Source organism: Myiozetetes cayanensis, unplaced genomic scaffold (assembly GCF_022539395.1).
Source record: "Myiozetetes cayanensis isolate MyiCay16 unplaced genomic scaffold, myiCay2020 scf6-25, whole genome shotgun sequence".
NCBI lineage: Eukaryota > Metazoa > Chordata > Aves > Passeriformes > Tyrannidae > Myiozetetes > Myiozetetes cayanensis.
The window spans coordinates 36,170,179-36,189,483 of NW_026087853.1; the positions used below are offsets into that span (position 1 = coordinate 36,170,179).

General features: G+C 41.6%; 2 protein-coding genes across 4 annotated transcripts in view; both read right to left on the reverse strand.

Moving 5' to 3' along the window:
- LOC126651278 (cytosolic phospholipase A2 beta-like) overlaps positions 1 to 13,617 on the reverse strand; it is a 61,535-nt gene extending 47,918 nt beyond the window's left edge. For 2 of the 3 annotated variants that reach the window (XM_050337006.1, XM_050337004.1), the window contains exon 1: positions 3,183 to 3,340. The gene's annotated coding sequence lies outside the window, so the exon portion shown is untranslated. Of the gene's footprint in view, positions 1 to 3,182; positions 3,341 to 7,422; positions 7,536 to 13,529 lie in introns of those variants that run through there. The other variant, XM_050337005.1, reaches the window with a different exon arrangement.
- LOC126651279 (acyl-coenzyme A thioesterase 1-like) lies at positions 12,893 to 18,606 on the reverse strand. Its single transcript, XM_050337007.1, has 3 exons — positions 18,153 to 18,606; positions 16,625 to 16,827; positions 12,893 to 15,427 (listed from the first exon to the last, which is right to left on the reverse strand). Exons 1-3 carry the CDS (start codon positions 18,604 to 18,606, stop codon positions 14,825 to 14,827), a joined length of 1,260 nt encoding a protein of 419 aa, XP_050192964.1. The 3' UTR covers positions 12,893 to 14,824.
- Positions 18,607 to 19,305: the final 699 nt, after the last annotated feature.

Genomic DNA, 19,305 nt, shown 5'->3' on the forward strand with positions numbered 1-19,305 from the left:
AAGTTTGGGTTGAGGAAGATTAATGGCCTGATCCTTCAAATTCTGTCAACCTGACCAGTGAGATTATGCTGCCATCTTGTGACCTGTAGATTTTAATAAGCTACAGTGGCAGAAGTTTTCTCCCTAGACTGGGAGGGCAGTGTACATGTCTCCTTGGTACACAAGTGCAATGATGATGCTTTGAGCAGCTGAGACCTCTTCTATATTAAGACTCATGTTGTCGCTCCTTAGCTTTCTTATCTGTGACTCACGGGCTGCACCCTCCAATGTCATTGTCACTGCTAATGGAAGTGCTGTCCATGGACAGTCCTGAGTAGGGACTGGAGGCAGCCCTGCAGAGAGGGGAAACCCATAGTTTAAAGAACTATGGTTTTGTAACACAGGCTACAGAATGTCCCCCTGCTGCCAAGAGAATCATCCATTCTGGAAAGCAAAACACACACTTAGCTAGCATTTGAAAATTACAGTATACACTGAAAGAAAAAGATATATTATTTACAGCTGGGAAGGATAATGATTATAAATGATTGCATAGATTTGCACATCGATGATAAAATTTTCCTCTCCATCTTCCCAAATGTAAAGTTTGTACATTTATGGTAGAATTTTTCATGCTTGAAAAAAACCTGTGTTACGATTGGCTGTATTCTGAATCTAAATGGGGTTGTTCCATCTGGTTAAATTAAATAAAATAGCCATATGTCAAAGAGGTTATGCTGTTCCCTTGAAACAGTACAGACTTCAGCTGCACAGTGACTGCTTACATAGCACTTTGCAATACCTTGAAAAAGCTTAGTATGGGTGCAATCACACTGGAGAAAAAAAAAAGCTGGGAACCCCTCTGCTAGTAACCCCCCTGTTCTTTCCTCACACATCAACTATATGTGCTTCCATCAGTGTTCACTCCCAAGGCACTTTAGAAGTGAAGACATAGAATCAAACCTTGAAATGATGACAGTCTGAAATGCACGTGCAAGGCAGGAGCAGAGACATGACAGGAACAAGCAGAGCTCTGAGCTAACAAGGTGCCTGCTCGGAGCTTGGAGACACTGTTTGGCAGAGCCCACAGAAGGCATTCATAGCTAAAACGTTCTCTCAACACTTCTATCTGGAGACAAATCGCCAGTCTTTCATCCAAAGCGTCAACCACTATTATACAACCAAACCATATTTTCTCTACAATCCTTGTTTGCCAAAGTAAGCCAAAGCATTCTGCATTTACACTCTGATTAGTTTCCAGGACATATTGGTTTTTCTTCAGGATTGGCACAGTGGAATAAGAGTTCCCAGCTAACCACTGAAGATTATGCTTGCCTGTTGCCTGTTTTTGAGTAGGCCAATTGCATTGCATTGATTGTATAACTGGAACCTCAAATCTTTTGACTTTATACTTTCTTATAAAGTATTCAGGCAAATACACAGCCAGCTGAATCATCTCTGTGAGACTTAGCAGTGTTACTTCAAGAACCATAATAATAAGTATTACTGCTATGTCAGTGTGAAGCTCTGGGCAGATTTACATCTAATCCATTTGCAAAGCTAAGGCAAGAAAAAAAATTTAGAGAGTAAAGTCTACAGTGAAGGCTACAGTGCCTCAGCAAGTCTGTGATGACTTAGGCATAGACCTTCATTTAAGAAGACAAGGAAGGCACCTCAAGATCCTTTCCTTCTAATACTCCTGAGAGCAAAGCAATTTGTCAGGGAAGGTATTTGGTGTAGTCACACGAGGAGTAGAGTACTTGACACCGTGCTGCAAGTTAGCAGTGACCCATCTGACACAGCACAGCACAGTGCAGGAAAGACACCGCAGCTTGCACAGCTGATGTGCCTGAGATACAGCAGAATGTAAGTGTAAGGACCAGCTGAAAAACTCTAGACCTACAGTGTGAGATCCAACTGGGGTAACTGAGCCTTCTGAAAGGGCTGAGAAAGGACACCTACACTATTGTTCCTGGAACTGTAAGTGCTTTTTACTCTGGACAGCCACTTTCTAATCCCCTCTATAGAGCTGGAAGTGAATTCTAGTTTTCTTGACTATCTGCTACATCTCCTTTACAATACACTATGTAAGCAAGCAGTAGAACAATTAAATCATCTGTTAAGGAAACTTTCCTGTCTGACCATTCAGGAGCCATTCTGGCAGTCACACTCGCACCACCAGAGATCTTAACTGCTGGGACTGAAGCTCCTTCGCAGTGGATGGCTCCAGTGAGCTGACAGGTTCATGTCAAGCCTTGCTTGACTCCCACTCTGAGAGTCAGACCAGGTTTCCTTACTGGCTCGACCCCAGGATTCCCTTAGCAGAGTTTCACATGTCTGGTTCCTTAGAACAATTTATTCATGGTGCAGTAACAGACAAACAGCTTGAGATGATGCCTCCAAGGAGAGACCCCCAACAGAGGAAATCCTGGGCTTTTATCCTCCCACAGTCCAAGCCCATGAAAGTCTCAACTCTTCCTGATGAGCCCTCGGTTCCTGCTGTCTCTGAGTGTCTGATCAAGCTGGCTGGGCCACGGGTTCCTGTGCCCTCTGTTGTGCAAAGGGTGGTTGGTGCCAAGTCACAGCCTCTTGCCTTGGGCTCCCACCCCCCAGAGCTCAATCTGCAGCTCCACTGCCACTGCACACTGAGCTACCAGCACCAAATGTATTCATCAACACAATCTCACATCAAAGCTTATCTTTAATACGCTACAGCCAAGTGAAAGGAGTTCATTCTTTTTCCTTTCATTCCAGCAAGCACCAACGGATATAATGAAATATGAAGCATCAACCAGACATCAAGTCTGCCGGAGCTAAAAGTACATCCTGATGACTATCTAGAGAACAAATATTTTTTTCAGCGGTACATACCTGCCTGTCCCCTTATCTTTCATTACTGTCTCTTCTACAGCCACCTTATATCACAGTGAAGAAAGTATTCAATCTCTCTGCTGGGTTTGGATGAAGTGAGCTCTTGCACAAAAGGTCAACCAAAGGCAACGTACAAGTGAAACTCCAGAGCAGTCTTCAGACTACAACCAGAATGGAATTTGAGTAGCAAACAATTATTACACCCAATGTGCACAGAGAAATGCTCTAGCCCCAGATCATAAACCCCCACTGATCCATTACTGACTTCACATCTATCCAGTAAATCATGCTTCTAGAATATGGAAAGAGGAAAAATGAACGTCTATACTCACTCAGCATTCATTTCTGTAAGATGCTGATCACTTTGGCACCAATCTAATATTTGTGGATGTGTAAAATTCCATTGATAGCAATTGGAAGCCTTTCAGGATATGTGCCATTTTGTCTCGTAGTAATCTCATGGTCAAAATCATGGAGACAGTGTTCAGGACTCCACCTGGTGAGCTGAAACAAGAAGTCTTTAGAGCAGACAGATACTGCTAAAGAGATCCTTCCTTTCTTCTGAAAGGGGTAGAAGACCCACTTGTGAGAAAAAAAGGTATTCTACTGTCAGAAAACCTCTGCAAATCCAGACTTCAAGAATTCACTATTCAGGGACACACTTTTTTGTGGTATGGTAGTAAGCTAAGGATACACTGGAAATCCATAGCTGGCAAGGACAGATCCTCTCTCTCAGACTTAATCCACATATGGAAGTGGACAGTCACATGTTGATGACAGAGGTAGTATGTCCCTGCAGGAACCCTTGCCATGGCAGCATTTACATCTCCATATTCTTAAGAGCCCAGCTCCAGAGATACAGATATTTTATTTTAAAATAAAACTCACTTCTGGAATAAGAGTTTGTGCTGGGTTTGCCATTGCTTCCTCATTTCACAAGGAGGGCTTAAGACCTACCAGAAGCAATGAGTGAGTCCTTCTGCCCTGAAGCAAATATAATCTTTAAATCTTCCTAATATATAATCTCCTCTCTATTGCAGTAATACACTAGGTTCTTCCTTCTTTGATACGGTCTGCTCCCAGAATGGATTCAGGTTGCAACAGCAGCCCAACAGCCACAGAGGCATTAAGTGCACACCAGGGCTAAGTGAAGTATGTCATAGTTTGAGAGCCTACTAATTGGACTTAAGCTTGAGACTTGATAATTAATACCTTTCCTTTCAACCTACTTTATCAAAATAATCTGATCATCCGTATTATAAGAGATAAAGAACTCGTTTTGCAAACTTTGTCAGCAATGAGAGCTCAAAATAAAGTTGGCACTCTTCTAAATGAGAGACGTGAGGAAAGAAAGAAAAGCACAATTCAGGAAACCTAACAGAGTGAAACAAACCAAAATAGGAGGAGAATAAAACAAAGGACCAGGGAGGGATAAACCGCAGAAGCTCAGGACTCCAGTTGCCTGAGGGCAACCTCAGAACACGGTGGTTTGCTCTGTGGCTCTTCCCTGAAAGTGGAGGTAGGTACATGCTGTGCTTGCTGTTTCTGTGGTACCTGCAGGAAGTCAGAGCTGAGGGTGCTGCAGAATTGCCAACCAAGCCTACAATATCATGACATCTAAGTTCATCAAAGCATCTCTTGTTTGAGCAAAACAATTTTTAGACAATTAACGGAATTCAAGAAAACAGACCTTTTATTTTTCTGTTTTTTAGCTGAAAAGTCTGTTTGGAGGCACATAACCACATACTATCACCTGCAGAAGTATGAAAATATTGAAAACATGCTTAAATATGCTTTCAGCCTTTACAACTCTTCAATGAAAACCTAAAACACATGAAGAAAAATCTCACAGAAATAAAAGCATCCCTGATTTTCTCCACATAGAACCTCACACTGGAGAACTGGAGACCACAGTAAGGGGGAACTGTCCACAAACACTCATTTACTTCCAGAAGAACAGTATTTCTTATACTAAGAAACATTCCATCTAGAATCTCCTTTACTCTGGAATCTATACACGTGGTGGCCCTCAGAAGAATCACTCCTTATTTTTACGCATAGGAGGAGGCTCTGTCATCCAGGAACACCACCTCATAAGGGCAATGCTGCACTATTTTACAGACAAAATAACAGGAAAGCAGACGAGATGTGCACAGGCATTGGTCAAGTCATGACTGTATGTACAGTGATTTACCCTGAACAGCTTGCTCAGAGGTCATAGAGGAAACACGTTTTACCACGTGAGTGCTAGAACAAATGACCCTATTGCCAAACACAGATAAGAGCTGGAAGAGCTGCATAGCACACATAGGATTTATGAGACTAACCTCATAACCTTTGGACTCCTTCCTGAGCCCAGGAAATTGCATGCACAAGAGGTCTGGCCTGATGTTCACTGATAATGCAAAATTATGTTCTTCTGTAGGGAGAAGAAAAACAAAGCAGAAGCACTGGAAAGCCAAATAGCCTTATGTGGAGAACTGAAAGGAATGAAGAAGAATAATAACTTAGTGTTTTAAAAAATTCTACTCTCTTCTCAACCCAGTGGAAGGGAAAACCTGCATATGCAAAAGACAGAGAGCAAATTATTTAAAAATTCGAATGTTCTTAAAAATTCAAGCTATTTTTCTTAAATTTGTGAATCGAAAAATATTCCCTGCCTCAGCCCATTATCATCCTCTGTGTGGTGTCTGTTACACAGCTAACAAGGCAGATACAAATGATAAAAATACCCACAAGCAAATGGAACAAGCAGTAAATGAAGCAGAGAGAGAAGACAGGTCTGGTCTAAATATGACTGAACCCTTGCTGCTTAGAAACTACTAGGCTTCACTTTCCAGGTTCAAAGCTTTTTCTCAGGCCTCAGAAGAGGAAAAAGCCAGGTAAGGAGATGAATGGGGTTGTTTTTTTCCAAGTAGTTCTTTTGCTAGTGGACAGTGTTTTTAGGCTATGCAAAAAGCACTTTAGTAGTCAGAGACAACTTAAAAAAAGAGAGAAAAAAGTTAATGTTTATCTCTGGTCTTCCTCCCTCCTCCTTTGGGCATAGTATTCCAGATGAATCAAGGGACACAGACAAGGCAAACCATAAGCCATATACCCTAAGGAAGCTAAATTACCAAATGACTCAGCCCGCATTATACGATGTGTAAGGTAACTTGATAAAAGAGAGCTGTCACCTACAAAAAAATGACAAGATATCAAAACATATTGGTCTAATGGGAAATAAAACCCAAGACTTCCTTCTGAACCCATCATAAGCACTCATGCCCCAGTAAACAACCTAGTGATTAGAACACTAATCTGGGAAGTGGGAGAACCTCATCAGGCACAGCCAAGGCATGATTTTCAGCCTTCTAAACCCAGCTTTTAGTTTAATGTCTATTTCAGGGTGTGATGGTTTTGATCTAGGCCTTCCTGGTGACCAGTTTGTAACAAAGGAAGTGGCCAAGTACCCAGTATTCCATACAATTTTTACGTAAACCAGGGTATAAATAAATTAGAGATTAGAGACCTCACTCTCTTCTCTTCCAGCGAGGTTTGGGAACAGTGGGTCCTTGCGTTGGTCTCGCTTATCTAAGGCTGAGGCCTGCAGCGTCCATTGTCCTGCCACGTGGAGGTTTCGGGGAGTGCTGGCCATGTCTGCCAATCCTACTTTTCTAAGGGACGTGGTGAGATCTGTTTTGCTAGTTAGTATTATAATTCTTGAGTTTGATAGCGTATACCTGTTTGGTGTCCCTTTTTTTCCCTTTTGTCCCTTTTGTCCCCTTTCCCTATCCCTTCGGGGGGTGGATTCCCTTTTACTGTGTATATAGCATCTTAACTGTAAATAACTGATTTTCGTAAATATATATATATTTTTATATAAGCAGCTTGGCTTTGGGTTCTTTAATTTTTATAGGGTTTTTTTTTCCTTCCTTTGCCCTAAGGGAAGAAGGAAGGGGGAAGGGGGGGCTACTACTGGAGGTTTGGGCATTTGGCAGGAAGCCAAGGTCCAAACTATCACACAAGGGAGACTCTTAGCACCAGTCTTTAGGAGGATAAAATGGAGTTATGCAACTAAGTGCTAATCTTTTCCCCAGTGGAAGAAAAACTATTTTTTAAAACTTTTCTTACCTCAGGACTCTCTAGCAATTAGAGGACAAAGGACTACATTATTTTCACCTCTGATGAGTGACTGAAAAATCTGAGTGGAATCAACAAGAGATAAAATAAGTAGAACTTTTCCTTGTTTTCTACAATGACCTCAAAGTAAGAGACCTTGGGAAAATTTCTATAATCTGACAAGAGCTTCAGTGATGGAAAGCAGTTATTACCTCTTCATAAAAACATTAGCTGTCAACATCCCAAGACAATAACTGTACTAATAATAACTGATTGCAAAACCTCTTAGTTAAGAAAGCATAAAAAATGCAGATCTCAGTGACTTGTTCCTAAGTAGATACTGTGTTCTGTGTTAGCCAGTGATACCTTCATTACGTTACCTTACAGAGAAAAATGGATTCCCCTTGCAGCTGAGCAATCGGCACTGTGATTGTTCTACTCATCCTGGAACTGGAAGTGGTTATCACTCACCTCTGGCACTGCACTGTGAAACCAACCATCTGGTCAGGACCTAAGCCATCGTGCTTTCATTTGCATATGTATGTCTTCTGGCAGAAGGAGATTTCTGCTGGGGACCTTACATTCTACAAAAACCGATACAACTTATTACTAAATAGATTTTTTTAATCATAGAATATCTCAAGTTGTAAGTTACCCATACTCTTTTGTTTTTCCTTTTCTTTCCACTCTTCATTCCCCCCTCCTTTCCAACAGATTTTATATACACCCACAACTCCTCCTCTCACATCCACTCACATACTTCCCTTTACAAAGGGGAGACATTTAAGAATTGATACTCCTTAAATGCAGGGTTTTTTCTTTTTTTCTTTTTAATGAACAATTTACACCTCTATTTTAGTTGATTTATGATTTGTCTAGCTATGTTATGATTTTGATTTTAGGTATTTCATATACTGAAATTCCACTGCAAATACTGGACTGGAGTGAAATATTTCTACATATTTCCCATCATAAAGGAGAAATTAGAAAAAAAAAAAAAAACATTTGAGACAGTAGCAGACAGTGTAGGACTTGCAATGGATCACTTTTAAAAAGCTGCCATGTTTGAGTTGCACAGTATTTCCTTCCACAGAGCTCAAACATGATAAAATGTGTTTGGTAAGAAGTATTGAAAATCACTTGTGAGAGTGTATGACACAATAAATCAGTGACTACAGGCTGAATGCATTGACCTTTGACTATGAACAAACCTCTGAAGTAACTGAGATTGAGAAGGATAAGGAGCTGTGACAGGACTATTATTCAGCAACCATAACCAAATTTTTTATGGTCATATTTTAACAAAATTACTTTCATAGTGAGTTTTGATAAAATCTAGACAATTGTGAAATAACTAACTTTCTTTTTCTATGGGGATGCTCCTGACAAATTAAATGTACAGATTCTTCCGCAGGATACTCTTTTGCCCTTTCTCCTTCCATTTTTTTATAAGACAATGGGAGTCATTTATACGGAGATTGTACCATAATAAACAGTCTGATGAGAAGGCCATAAATAAGCCAGAACACAAAATGAAGAACCAGTCAGAAGACAGCCTCACATTTAGTTTTCTCAAGCATCATCTTTTTGTTCTGTTCCAGTACAAGCCAGCTAGAACCGCTCTATGGCAGAATTTCATGCAGCTGTTAGAAATATCTCATCACTTCCAAGCAAGGGTTGGGCTTTGCTCTGAAGCAATATGCATATACCACCACTGACAGCTTTGATGGAAGATGTGCTGTGGGTGGCACATACATACCCACTCACTGCCACTTCCCAACTGGTTCTCCCAGATTTGTAAATCTTCAGTGGGGAACAAGAAACAGAGCAATAAAAAAGTAAGAACTGGTGTCTCTCCAGTTCTTCTGACTGTGGATAAAATGCATGAGTGGTATAGAGCATTTTAAAGGATAAACAACATGTGTTCAACACCTCATGAACCGGCCTTTCTATTTCAGGCAAGTGCACTTCACCCTGGGGAAAGTGAACCTGAATATAGCATTTTCTATAATCCCCCAAAACTGGAAAGGGCCCTCAAGGTCATCTCGTCCAAATATCTGATCAAAGCAGGACTAACTTCCAAAGTTACATGATGTTACTTTTTTCTTCTATTCTGTCAAAAACGTTCACCAACAGTGATTCCACAACCTCTCAGGGCATGTTTTCTAGAGTTTAACCACTTTCACCGTGAAGAATTTTTTTCTCTGTTGTTTCCCAGTTTTTCCATGTGGCAGACAGTGATCGCTATGGGTTGGTTTTGCACTGCTAGTAGAATAGAGCACACTCAATCTGTATCACTTTCTTCTTTTGAATATGTTCTTCTTATTTTTTTTTTCAAAAGTGTCTCAGCTAGTGTCAGTGGCCTAATTAGTTGAATTGTGTCTGAGGGTCTGACTGTTTTTTCTACCTGCAGATGCAAGATAACCCATAAACTGAAGGAAGCAGTTTTACCAGAACAGCTGTGTTTACCAGCCACCATGTTTCTAGCATACAAATTATTCTATAAAAAATGATCAGGTATTCAGCAGAAGTCTCTAGGGCATCTGACCTTTTTTATTTAAAGCCTTCAACACTGTCACATTAATCAACCACCAATACACACAGCACAGTCTGTTTCATATGTCTGTTTATAAATCTGGACCAACAACCAGGATTTCAACCTTGATCCTTAACTACAGGGAAGGATAGCATGTAGCTGTCTTCCTGAGTTATAATCCCTTCTAGAGAAAAAAGTCAGGAAGGTAATGAAGGCTATCAGAATAACGAAAGGCTTTGGATGGGTTTATAGTTGGCATTTACCTACCCCATACTGCAAACAGCACTATGAATATTCACGATAAAGTGGCAGCCAGATATAGTTTGGCAGATACATCACAAAGATGATTTTTTAATCGCATTTGCCTATATTGGAGGAGAGGACACCATGAAACGTCCCCAAAGCTAAAGCAGCATGTCGTCTCTTCAGTCCATTGGCAGCAGCCCAAAGCCACATGCTGGAGATTTTGGGAGTTCTGCCAAATGTCCTCATGGTCCACAAATTCTGCATTATTTGTGTCCACTGTAGTAGTATATCCTTCTTCCCAAACTTTGTTAACCTCCCCCTAGGTCTGAGATCATTGAAGTATGTCAAGCCCTAACCCTTAACAAGGCAATTCTATCAACAAGCAATTTATCTTTCTAACATCTGGACATCAGTTGATGCAAGAAACAAATATACTTTATCTGTTTGCAGGTTTAAATCTAGTATGAGCACTATTCTGACAGTAGCATCAAGGACCAGTACAGTAGATCAGTATTCACATCACACTCAGTGCCTGGCAGGGAGCTAGAGAACTGCTGACTGCTCAGCAGCCAAACGCACCAAGTCCAGCTGATAGAGTCGTTCTCAAGTTCTGCACAATGTCAAAGTGTGCCTTCTAAGCCCTTGTTTAATGCTTGAAATTTTAGGCTCAGTGTCCAGAACTGTAAACAAATGCAGTTTAATCACTGGCTGTATTTATCAATGTAATATCAACCTAACTGCATAGGAGATTCTCATAAAGAATCAGTTCAGATTGAAAGATTTTTCCTTTCATCTTGCTCCAAGACAAATGGTATCATTTACATACATCACTATGTACAAATTTCACAGTCATCTGTGTATATATCTGATGTCACACAGGGAGGTAACATCCACATCACAGATGTCTCCCATTTTGCAAGTTCTCTCACCAGAAATTGGAGGTTGAGCAGGCTGGATTTGAACAAGAATGGTATCTACAGATACCCAAGTTCTGCTAGTGTGATACTAATGGATTTTCCCAGTGCTTCGCTCCTGCTCAGTCATAATGGTTGGTTATTTAGCCAACCCTTGGCTCTGTACCCAGACTTGGCTGCTCTGTGACCACCAGTTCCCTTACACTCAGACATAGTCAAACTAGCTGATTACTGCAGATGTTACTTTTAATCAAGCACAACCAAAACTGTCCCATACCATCCTTTTGGTAACAGCAATCTCAACCAGAAATGAACAACGTGAAAACAACTGCCACCTCAAGGTCTCCTTGGCATAATTCTTGAAAACTAAACACTCTACTAGGTCAATATTTAAACTAACAAAAACTACTTCAGGTTAACCACTAGTACAGACTGAATGACCCATCCAAATAGCCTATCACTCTCCAAACCTCATTTTTTGCTGCTGAGGTGCCACACATGGTGCACTTTCTAGTGTTCCTGATCACATACAACACATGCTGCATACGGTCATTAGCCACTATAAATATACTGAACAGGTCTCATTCTCAGTGCAAAGTTGTCCTTCTGGCCTACCTAAAGGTAGCTTGCCAGAAACAAGACCAGTTTGAGGCAATTTTTCAATGGAAAACATAATATTCCTAGTCTTCACCAGTCAAAGCATTCATGGCTCCTCATTGCCAGTGTTACCATATACCCTTCTGGTCTTGGCCTTACATATTGCTGAGGGTGCTCTCCCTCCATCAGCAGATCATGCAAAGTGCCCTGGAATTGGAATAGCCTGGGTCATGGTCAGTGAGATGGGAGCAAAACTGTCAAAGATAGAGAAAAAAAGAGAAAGCAGACATTACACCCTCAGATGAGGGAAGATGGCCACAGCAAGAACAAAATTCCTGGAAGGCTTGAAAGAACATAGTTGCCCCTGTACATTGCTGTCTAAATAGAGCCTAGGAAGTCTCAGCTTTACAGGGAGTTGTATATAGACTGGCATTGAAGCAGTAATTGTTGGGCTGTTTCAGCAATTGGATATGATATTTCCACCAAAAAGTACAGACTACTGATTTCTTTCTCTCCCACTACAACAGTAATGATGCTGTTAGATATCAAAGTAGTCTTCCTGCATCAAGACAACATGTATCTCTTCTCTGAAATGATCCAGATATGGGAGAATGGCTGGAGCCAAAGCACTTTGCAGCCAGCACCTACACCAGAAAAATTAATTCATTTTGAGTTAGTGCTTGATATTTGAGAATGACACTATCCAGGGATAGTGTCTTGCAGATGGCACAGGCTTATTGATTCAAAACTATCTTTCTGAATTCATAGCATATTAAAATGATACCAGTGCATTTGAAATTTCTCTTCTAGTTGAAGGTAGAGTTATGCAAATGCTCTGTTCCTATGCAGGACATCTCCCTTGAAACGTCTATCCAGCTTGTCTCCTATCTGACATTCACATTTCACAATCTTCTCTCCACTGATGAACACCTTACTCCTTCAGGACCAGATCCACTGTAAATGGGGGCAGCACACAACGAGCCACCAACCATTCACTTCACTGTATACAGAAATGGCTCACAATTTAGAATCAGGTGGATTAGTTATTACAAACGTAAATAAAAACTCTGCTAGTTTCTCAATTACCTTGGCTTGGCACAGAATTACTCACCCCTGCTTCTCCTGATAACCCCATGCTCATTCCTGCTCTTTCCTTCTTTGATCTAGCTGAACATTTTAATATTTTGTGTTTTGGTTTTTTCCACAGGATTACTTCCCAGTTAGATCGGGAAAAAAGGCATGAGTGTCCCTCTGTGCAGAAAGGTATTCTTAAAACAGTCAAGAAAAGTATAAAACAACACCTTTCACTGAAGTGACATTAATGCAAAAATATATTTACAGTCTAAACGCAATATGTTGAAAGTTCAGTAGCTGAAGTCACTGAAAAGATATAATGGCCAGTCTTCGCGAGCGAAGATCCGGGGAAGGTCTTTCCACCTTCCAGCCTGCGCATTGGATTTTTTAGGTGAGACACAGTGTGCGCGGAACTGAGCCCACCCTTTAATCCTAAGGTTCATCTGCCGGGGCCAAGCGAGCTTGGACGGTGGCAGCGAGGTCCTTAGGACGTAGGTGGGTTGCCTTTAAGGGCTAACGAGCCCCACCTGCCCGGGAGTGGCCCTGACCGGGAATCGAACCCGGGTCTCCGCGGTGATAGCGCGGCGCCTTTACCACTAGACCAGCAGGGGCTCCAACTGAAAAGATATAATCCTAAATAAATAGAATGTAACTAATTTAATTATTTTTTTAAGTGCTATCTAGAGTCAGGGTCCAGAAATTTTTAGGTTTAATGTCAATTTTGCTTGGACAATTTTTTTAAGACTTTTTCAGCATTTCTAGTTTTTCTCCTGGACAATGTAAAATAGCAGGGATATTTTGCAGTAAATGCTGCAAGGAGCATTAGTTCATTCGAATTATTAATCTTCCTTCTTGCCAAACACAAAGTATCACTTTATCTGTGCTTAATACTACATTTGGCTCAGATTCCATTTTTGAATAATGTATATGGAGCACTAAAAAGTAGAGAATAGTGATTTTTTTTTCTGAAAGGGTAGAATTATAAATTTCTTAGAAAAATACTGATACCAAAAAAATCTTTACTATTTGTATTTTGACCTTAAACATTGGTCTTATCCCTCAGCTTGATAACAAATTATCTGGTAACATATTAGAGAAATTACTAAGTATTGAATTTATAAAAAAAAAACAAAACAAACATCTAAATATTTAGAATTCCAAACACACACAGGAAACAGAAAAAAGAAATGGAGAAGTTGCCTCTAAATTACACCGCACAACGTATGTTCTCATCTCTCACTTCATCCCTTCTGTCCCATGGCTGTGAAACAACCTTGCTTGTAGAAGCCATCCAGAGACACCGCTTCACCTGAGTAAGAAGCCATTCATGTTACATTACATTCATGTTATCTGATGCTCTATTTTATCACAAGCAGATTACAAGAACAGCTTTTCCCATCCAATTTTTATTAGTTTTATCAGTTGTGCTTGGCAGAGGATCTCTTGCAGCTAAAGGTCTATTATCTTTAATTAAATAATTTGCATTGCTCTTGAATAATGTTGTCTGTATTCAGTAGGCCTGGAGAAACTATATAAATTACTCTGATTCAACAGGCTGCAATTAGTAGAATTTTTGCTATTAACTTGGAAAAAAAATGTGATCTTAGCCTTATAGCCCTATTTGTCTAAATCATCTCTTCAGCAGAAGAAACATTAAATATCAACATCTTCGGCAAAATACTTAAAAACATGCTCAAGAACAGAAAGAAGCACTTTATTGAAATTAAGACATTTCCAGTTATTTCATATTAGTCTGCGTCTAGTTTCTGTTTCCTGAAGACAAGTTTCAAATCTGAGTTTCATTTTAAAAATATTCTCAGTGAAAGTGAATTGGCTGGAATATTTTCTGCACAGAGCTGTTCAGCTAAATCAGCTTTTTCAGTCTTTCTTGGCAGCTGCCATCCAAATGACAAAGGGCTTTTAACTGGGTAGCAAAGCTTTCATTCCAGAGCAAAAAACCAAAGAAATCCCATGTGCCATCATTGTCGATGGAGTCACCAGTCAGCTCCCTTCATCCTCTAGTTTCAACACAGTTTTCCTCGTACCTGATTGCTGAATGTGACAATGTAACAACTGTATGAAAGCATCAGTCACCTCATTGTTGATTTGCTGATGGAAAGTATTCTTATTTTTAATGGTAGTTTCCTATAGAAATAATATTCCTAAATAATTCAGTGGAAAACTCCTCCTGTGAGAGTATTCCCTCTTATGGAAGGAGACGGCTGCAGATCGAGGGTAAAAATAGCTCATTACAAATGCAATCTACATGACGGGATGCTAGGTCAGACTGCAGCACACAGGCAGACCAGACGGTGCCAAGATACAGTGAAGCTGTGGCCAGAAGTCAGCCGAAATTCAACTAAAAAATGGAAAACTATTAGGAGAAAGAAAATAAACAGTGATGTAACAGTGGGATTTAGAGAAAGGCAGTCCAGGAAACTTTTGATGAGTTTCCAAGATTTAGTGAGTACTGAAATATCAACCCCAGCATCTTTGACAACTTCCACTATAGCTTGCTCTTAGGGATGTCTGAGTCCATTAAATGCTGCCAGAAAAAGGCCTGTATCCTGCGCCATGCATCTTCTTGGGCTTTAGCATGCTCCCTCCACTGCCCTCCCCAAGACACAAACATCCCAAGCACTCTGTGGATTGAAGCCCGGCACAGAGGCAAGTATGGTGGTTCCAAGAGGTGCCCTGCTCCAGAATAGGAGTAAAACTCCACTTCCCGTCCAAAGTGCTGAAGGCGCTGAACAGCATCCTGGCAATACAGGTCACTTTTCCAGTTTGTGTCATCCAGTCCAGACAAGAACAGGAACTTGGCTAAGGACCTCTCCACTGGAATGCGACAATCCCAAGTTGCTGGGTCCCTGTGATCATCTAAGACATCTGAAAAATCTACTAGGCCAGAGTCATCACTGATTTTCATCCTCTCCAGATTATATGGGTGGGGAGGAATAGTGAAGCCATTCCCCTTCAGTGGAATGAAGGAATTAAAACAACTTCCAGATATGCTGACAGCTGCCTTGATGCCAGGTAGAAATGTGGCCATGGAAAGGGCTAGATCAGCTCCTTTAGACAAGCCCAAAACACCAATCCCAGTATCTTTCACCTGAAACAGAGTTATGAAAACAACATTATCAACTACTCCTTATTTCCTGAGCTGACATAATGTTCTGCTTTCTCACTCATCCATCTAAGACCACCTGTATATTGCCCCTTCGCTCTCTCTGTTCAGGTTATATCAATCCTTCATCTATCCCTCTGCTGAGGCTCTGCAAGAGTGACTATGAATTCCACAGCTCTTCAACATCTCTCCTCCTGTAACACTTGTCCTTCCTGGTGACCTCTACAAACAAAGCCTCTTTACTCCCTCCACATCCTGGCTAGACATCCAGTCTCGGTATGGAATCTTTTACTGTTCCTATCTCCAAACCACTTTTTAATGGGTTTACTTACATCAAATTTCTTTATTCACAATTTTTTAATACTCTCCTACAGCTGACCTGTTATTTTCTGTTTTGCCTTAGAAGTTCATTACACCTGAGGCTCAGTGACCCTTCATATCAAATTCTAGACGTTTCAGAGCTCTATGAGAAAGAAGACAAGCAAGGTTGAATTCTGCTCTCACACTGGTTACAATCCTGGTGTCCATGTTCTAGAAAGTAAATAACTTAGTGAAATTAATACCTCTTTAAGCAGCACTCCATTAAAATTTTAAATGTTACTCAGTATCTCTTGGTCACTTTTGAGTTCAGTATGATGATACATTGCTATTAAGTGTCTTTTTCATCCTACACACTTTTTGAAACACAGCCTCAGTTTAAGATGTGTCACACCCTCCAGTGCCACAACTGTAAGGAATTCTTTTGTTAAAGTTTCCTGCTATTCTCTTTTGAAACTTTAGAAGGACACTTCTTGTGAAACAGAATCAAAAGCCTGTAATATAATCAATGGATTGTTTTCCCCTCTAAAATCTTGAAAGATGCAAAAGTTGGGAAAAAATAAGATTTACTGCTTAAGCAGTTTTGTACTTCTAGTCCAGGAACTGCTTTGATTTAATCTTTCACAAATTTGCCAGCATATTATGGACTGTTACAAGATGCTGTGCAAAACCAGCTACCCAGCTACTTGCAAAATTCGAGGTGAAGCACATGCTTTTCCATCTCTCAAGATCACATTGTCTTTCAGACACTGTTGTTTCCTTCTAACGTTTCAGAAACTTAGTTGCATTCAGTGATATACATATTCCAATTAGAAAACTGCAAAATAGTTTCCAACAGGAAGAGCACCATACTTTGTCTCTTACCTGCTGCTGCTTCCGCAAAAAGTTCACAGCTTCCTCAAAATAGCCCAGTTCAAGAACCTCTGGAGTAGTAGGGATATCTTCAAAGGCCATGTAAGCAACAGCCAGGGTCACAAAGCCTCTGCTAGCCAGGAGACTTGCTCTGTATTCAACAAGACCTCCTCCAGATCCATACAAATCAACAAGTCCAGGGAATGGGCCAGGTCCTGCAACAAAGGAGAATGTATAGCAAAGTGTACCAGCAAAGAGAAAAGTTCCTACAGTTGTCATTTCAGTGGTGCCCTTCCAGCACACATCAACAGATATCAGAAGAAAACCATCCTCTGAAGCTTTTTGAAGTGGCTGTTGTTCTCAGGCACACACAAAATCACCATAAGGACATGAATTTGGATATTTCTTCTCTCTCTTAGAAACTCATTATAGGAAGTCATAGGTTGGACATCCTTCTCCCATCATGAATTTTGCTGACATTGGCCTAGATGTTTTCGGGCCATTGGAGATCAATAAATAAACAGTATTATTGCATGAGCAGCACTTCTTTAGGAACTGTGCTGGGTTTGCCAGGGAGGGGACACTTGGGTTATGAAATATACTCACAAACACCAGCACTGATCTATGCCAGTTCAGCCTTCAGTATGATATAGGTAACTACCCCTGGGCTTCTCAGCTCTCCTCCTGCAGCAATAGCACCTTCCTTTCCTGATGCTGCTCTGCTCATTCTTATAGCCAGACTTCCCATACAAGCTTTGATGTTTCAGCTGCTGTAAGGAACTATTCATTAATTAGAGCAAGATAGTCATGTTTAAGTTCTGCTCAAGGAACTGAAACACTTCATTGCTCAAAGCAGCTTTGCACAGGATCCAGCCTCAGCACTGTCTCAGTATGAAGTTGTGGAATATGGTACCAGTTTAATTAAGACCTTGATTTTTCCATTTGCCTCCCATCTTCCTAAATATCCCTTGCAGATCAGCTGCTCAACCAGGTAGAGCCTTTTTGCTTTGGCTTTTCCTAAGCTAAAGAGAGAGACAGACAGGCAAGCCCAGATCCTGCAGGAAGATGTGTGGCAGCTGCTGGAGCAGCCTAGGCTGGCTGCAGCCTGAGTCCAGTGCTCCCACCATGCCTCATCATTCTTCACATCACAGCCAGAGCTGTCATGTATCGCAGCTCTGCCAAAGCCCAGGGGCCTCTCTGTCCTGTCAGCTAAACAGAACAGCTAAGAAATAAACACAGTTTTTGCCAGGGCTCTCACTGCAGGAGAGGTCCTGACCTGCCTCAACTAAAAGAACCAGGAGACACCTTGTGCTACCACTGCTGCCCTCCCTGCACCACCGCACTCCCTCCTCAGCCACTGACCCGACTGGTCCTGCTCCTCCCTGCTCTGCTGTGAGGATCCAAGTATCTGGACCAAACACAGGCTGAGGGAATCGTTAGCTGAGGCTTTGCTCTGAGTTGCTGAGTGCATCCAGGGGACACGGGGCATAATATGTTGTGTAAGTCACACCTGCTAAACCAGAATGGAATTAAAACTCACCAGGAGGGAGGAAGAGGGTTGCTTTCAGACGACCTTCTCTGACTGAAATCCTCTTCACCCCCTCTCCTAAAAACCATCGTTCGTTGGCACATTTTCCCAGCAAGCGGCTCATGTCCCCATGGCCCTCATACACTTCCAAGTCCACACAGAAAGGGGTCAGGACATTCCTCTTTGCTAGCCGCTTATAGGGCGTTTTAGACTGCAGAGACCACAGCAGTCCCATCGGCTCCACTCCCAAGTAGCTGCCCCCCAGGGCTGGGGAGCAGCTGAGGTCGAGCTCTCCGCTGCTCCCAGCTCTGTAGTGAGCGTGGGCTTGGAAAAGCTCCCCGCTCTCATCCACCAGGCTCGCTCGAAGGGTGACCGCCTGCTGCGGCTGGAGACCCACCACACGGATCTGCACAGGGTCATCGAACAGACACCTGGGGGAAGGCAGGACCATCACCTGCACCGCCATCCCAGCGGACCTTTTTTGGGGCGAGACACGGGTCGCGTGAAACTGCGTGAGGCAGCACCGCCAGCAGACCGCCGCCTCTCAGGCTTAAAATCCCTGCCCAAAGTCCAGGAGGAACCACCGTGACCACTTCCTTCAGTCGGCCAGCGCGGGCTGCTGGGAGCCGTAGTTCAGAGCACGCCTCTCTCCAGGCACTCCGGCAGAGAGGTGGCACAGTGACACCGTCCACTTGCACAGACACAGGCTGTCACTTCTTAGCGTGTGCTTTAACTTTTGATTAGAGAAAGAGACTAAATTAAAAAATCCTCAAAGTAGCAAAAAGATATTCAAACTGCCTTTCCGCCCCGACTGCAGGAAATTCCAGATTTGACTGCAGAACTGGCCTGGGCACCTTTGCCGAGGCACAATAAACACAAACAAGCTGGGAAGTCTGAAGTAACGTGATATCTTAATTTAGCCGTGAAACAAAGCCTGCTTTTAATTCCTCTTGAGCTTTCAGCAATTTTTGGACAAGCATCCCATGATAAAATGAAATTTTATGCTATGTTTCTTTAAAAAGCAAAAGAAACAGACAAAGTAAAAAAACCCCTGCATTTCTCTTTACAATCAATCTTATCTAAAGGGTATCTGTATTTTCTTAATTAATACATGGAAAATAAATTACCCCCATACTGCTAATGTTTTTAAGGAGTTGTTTGAAGA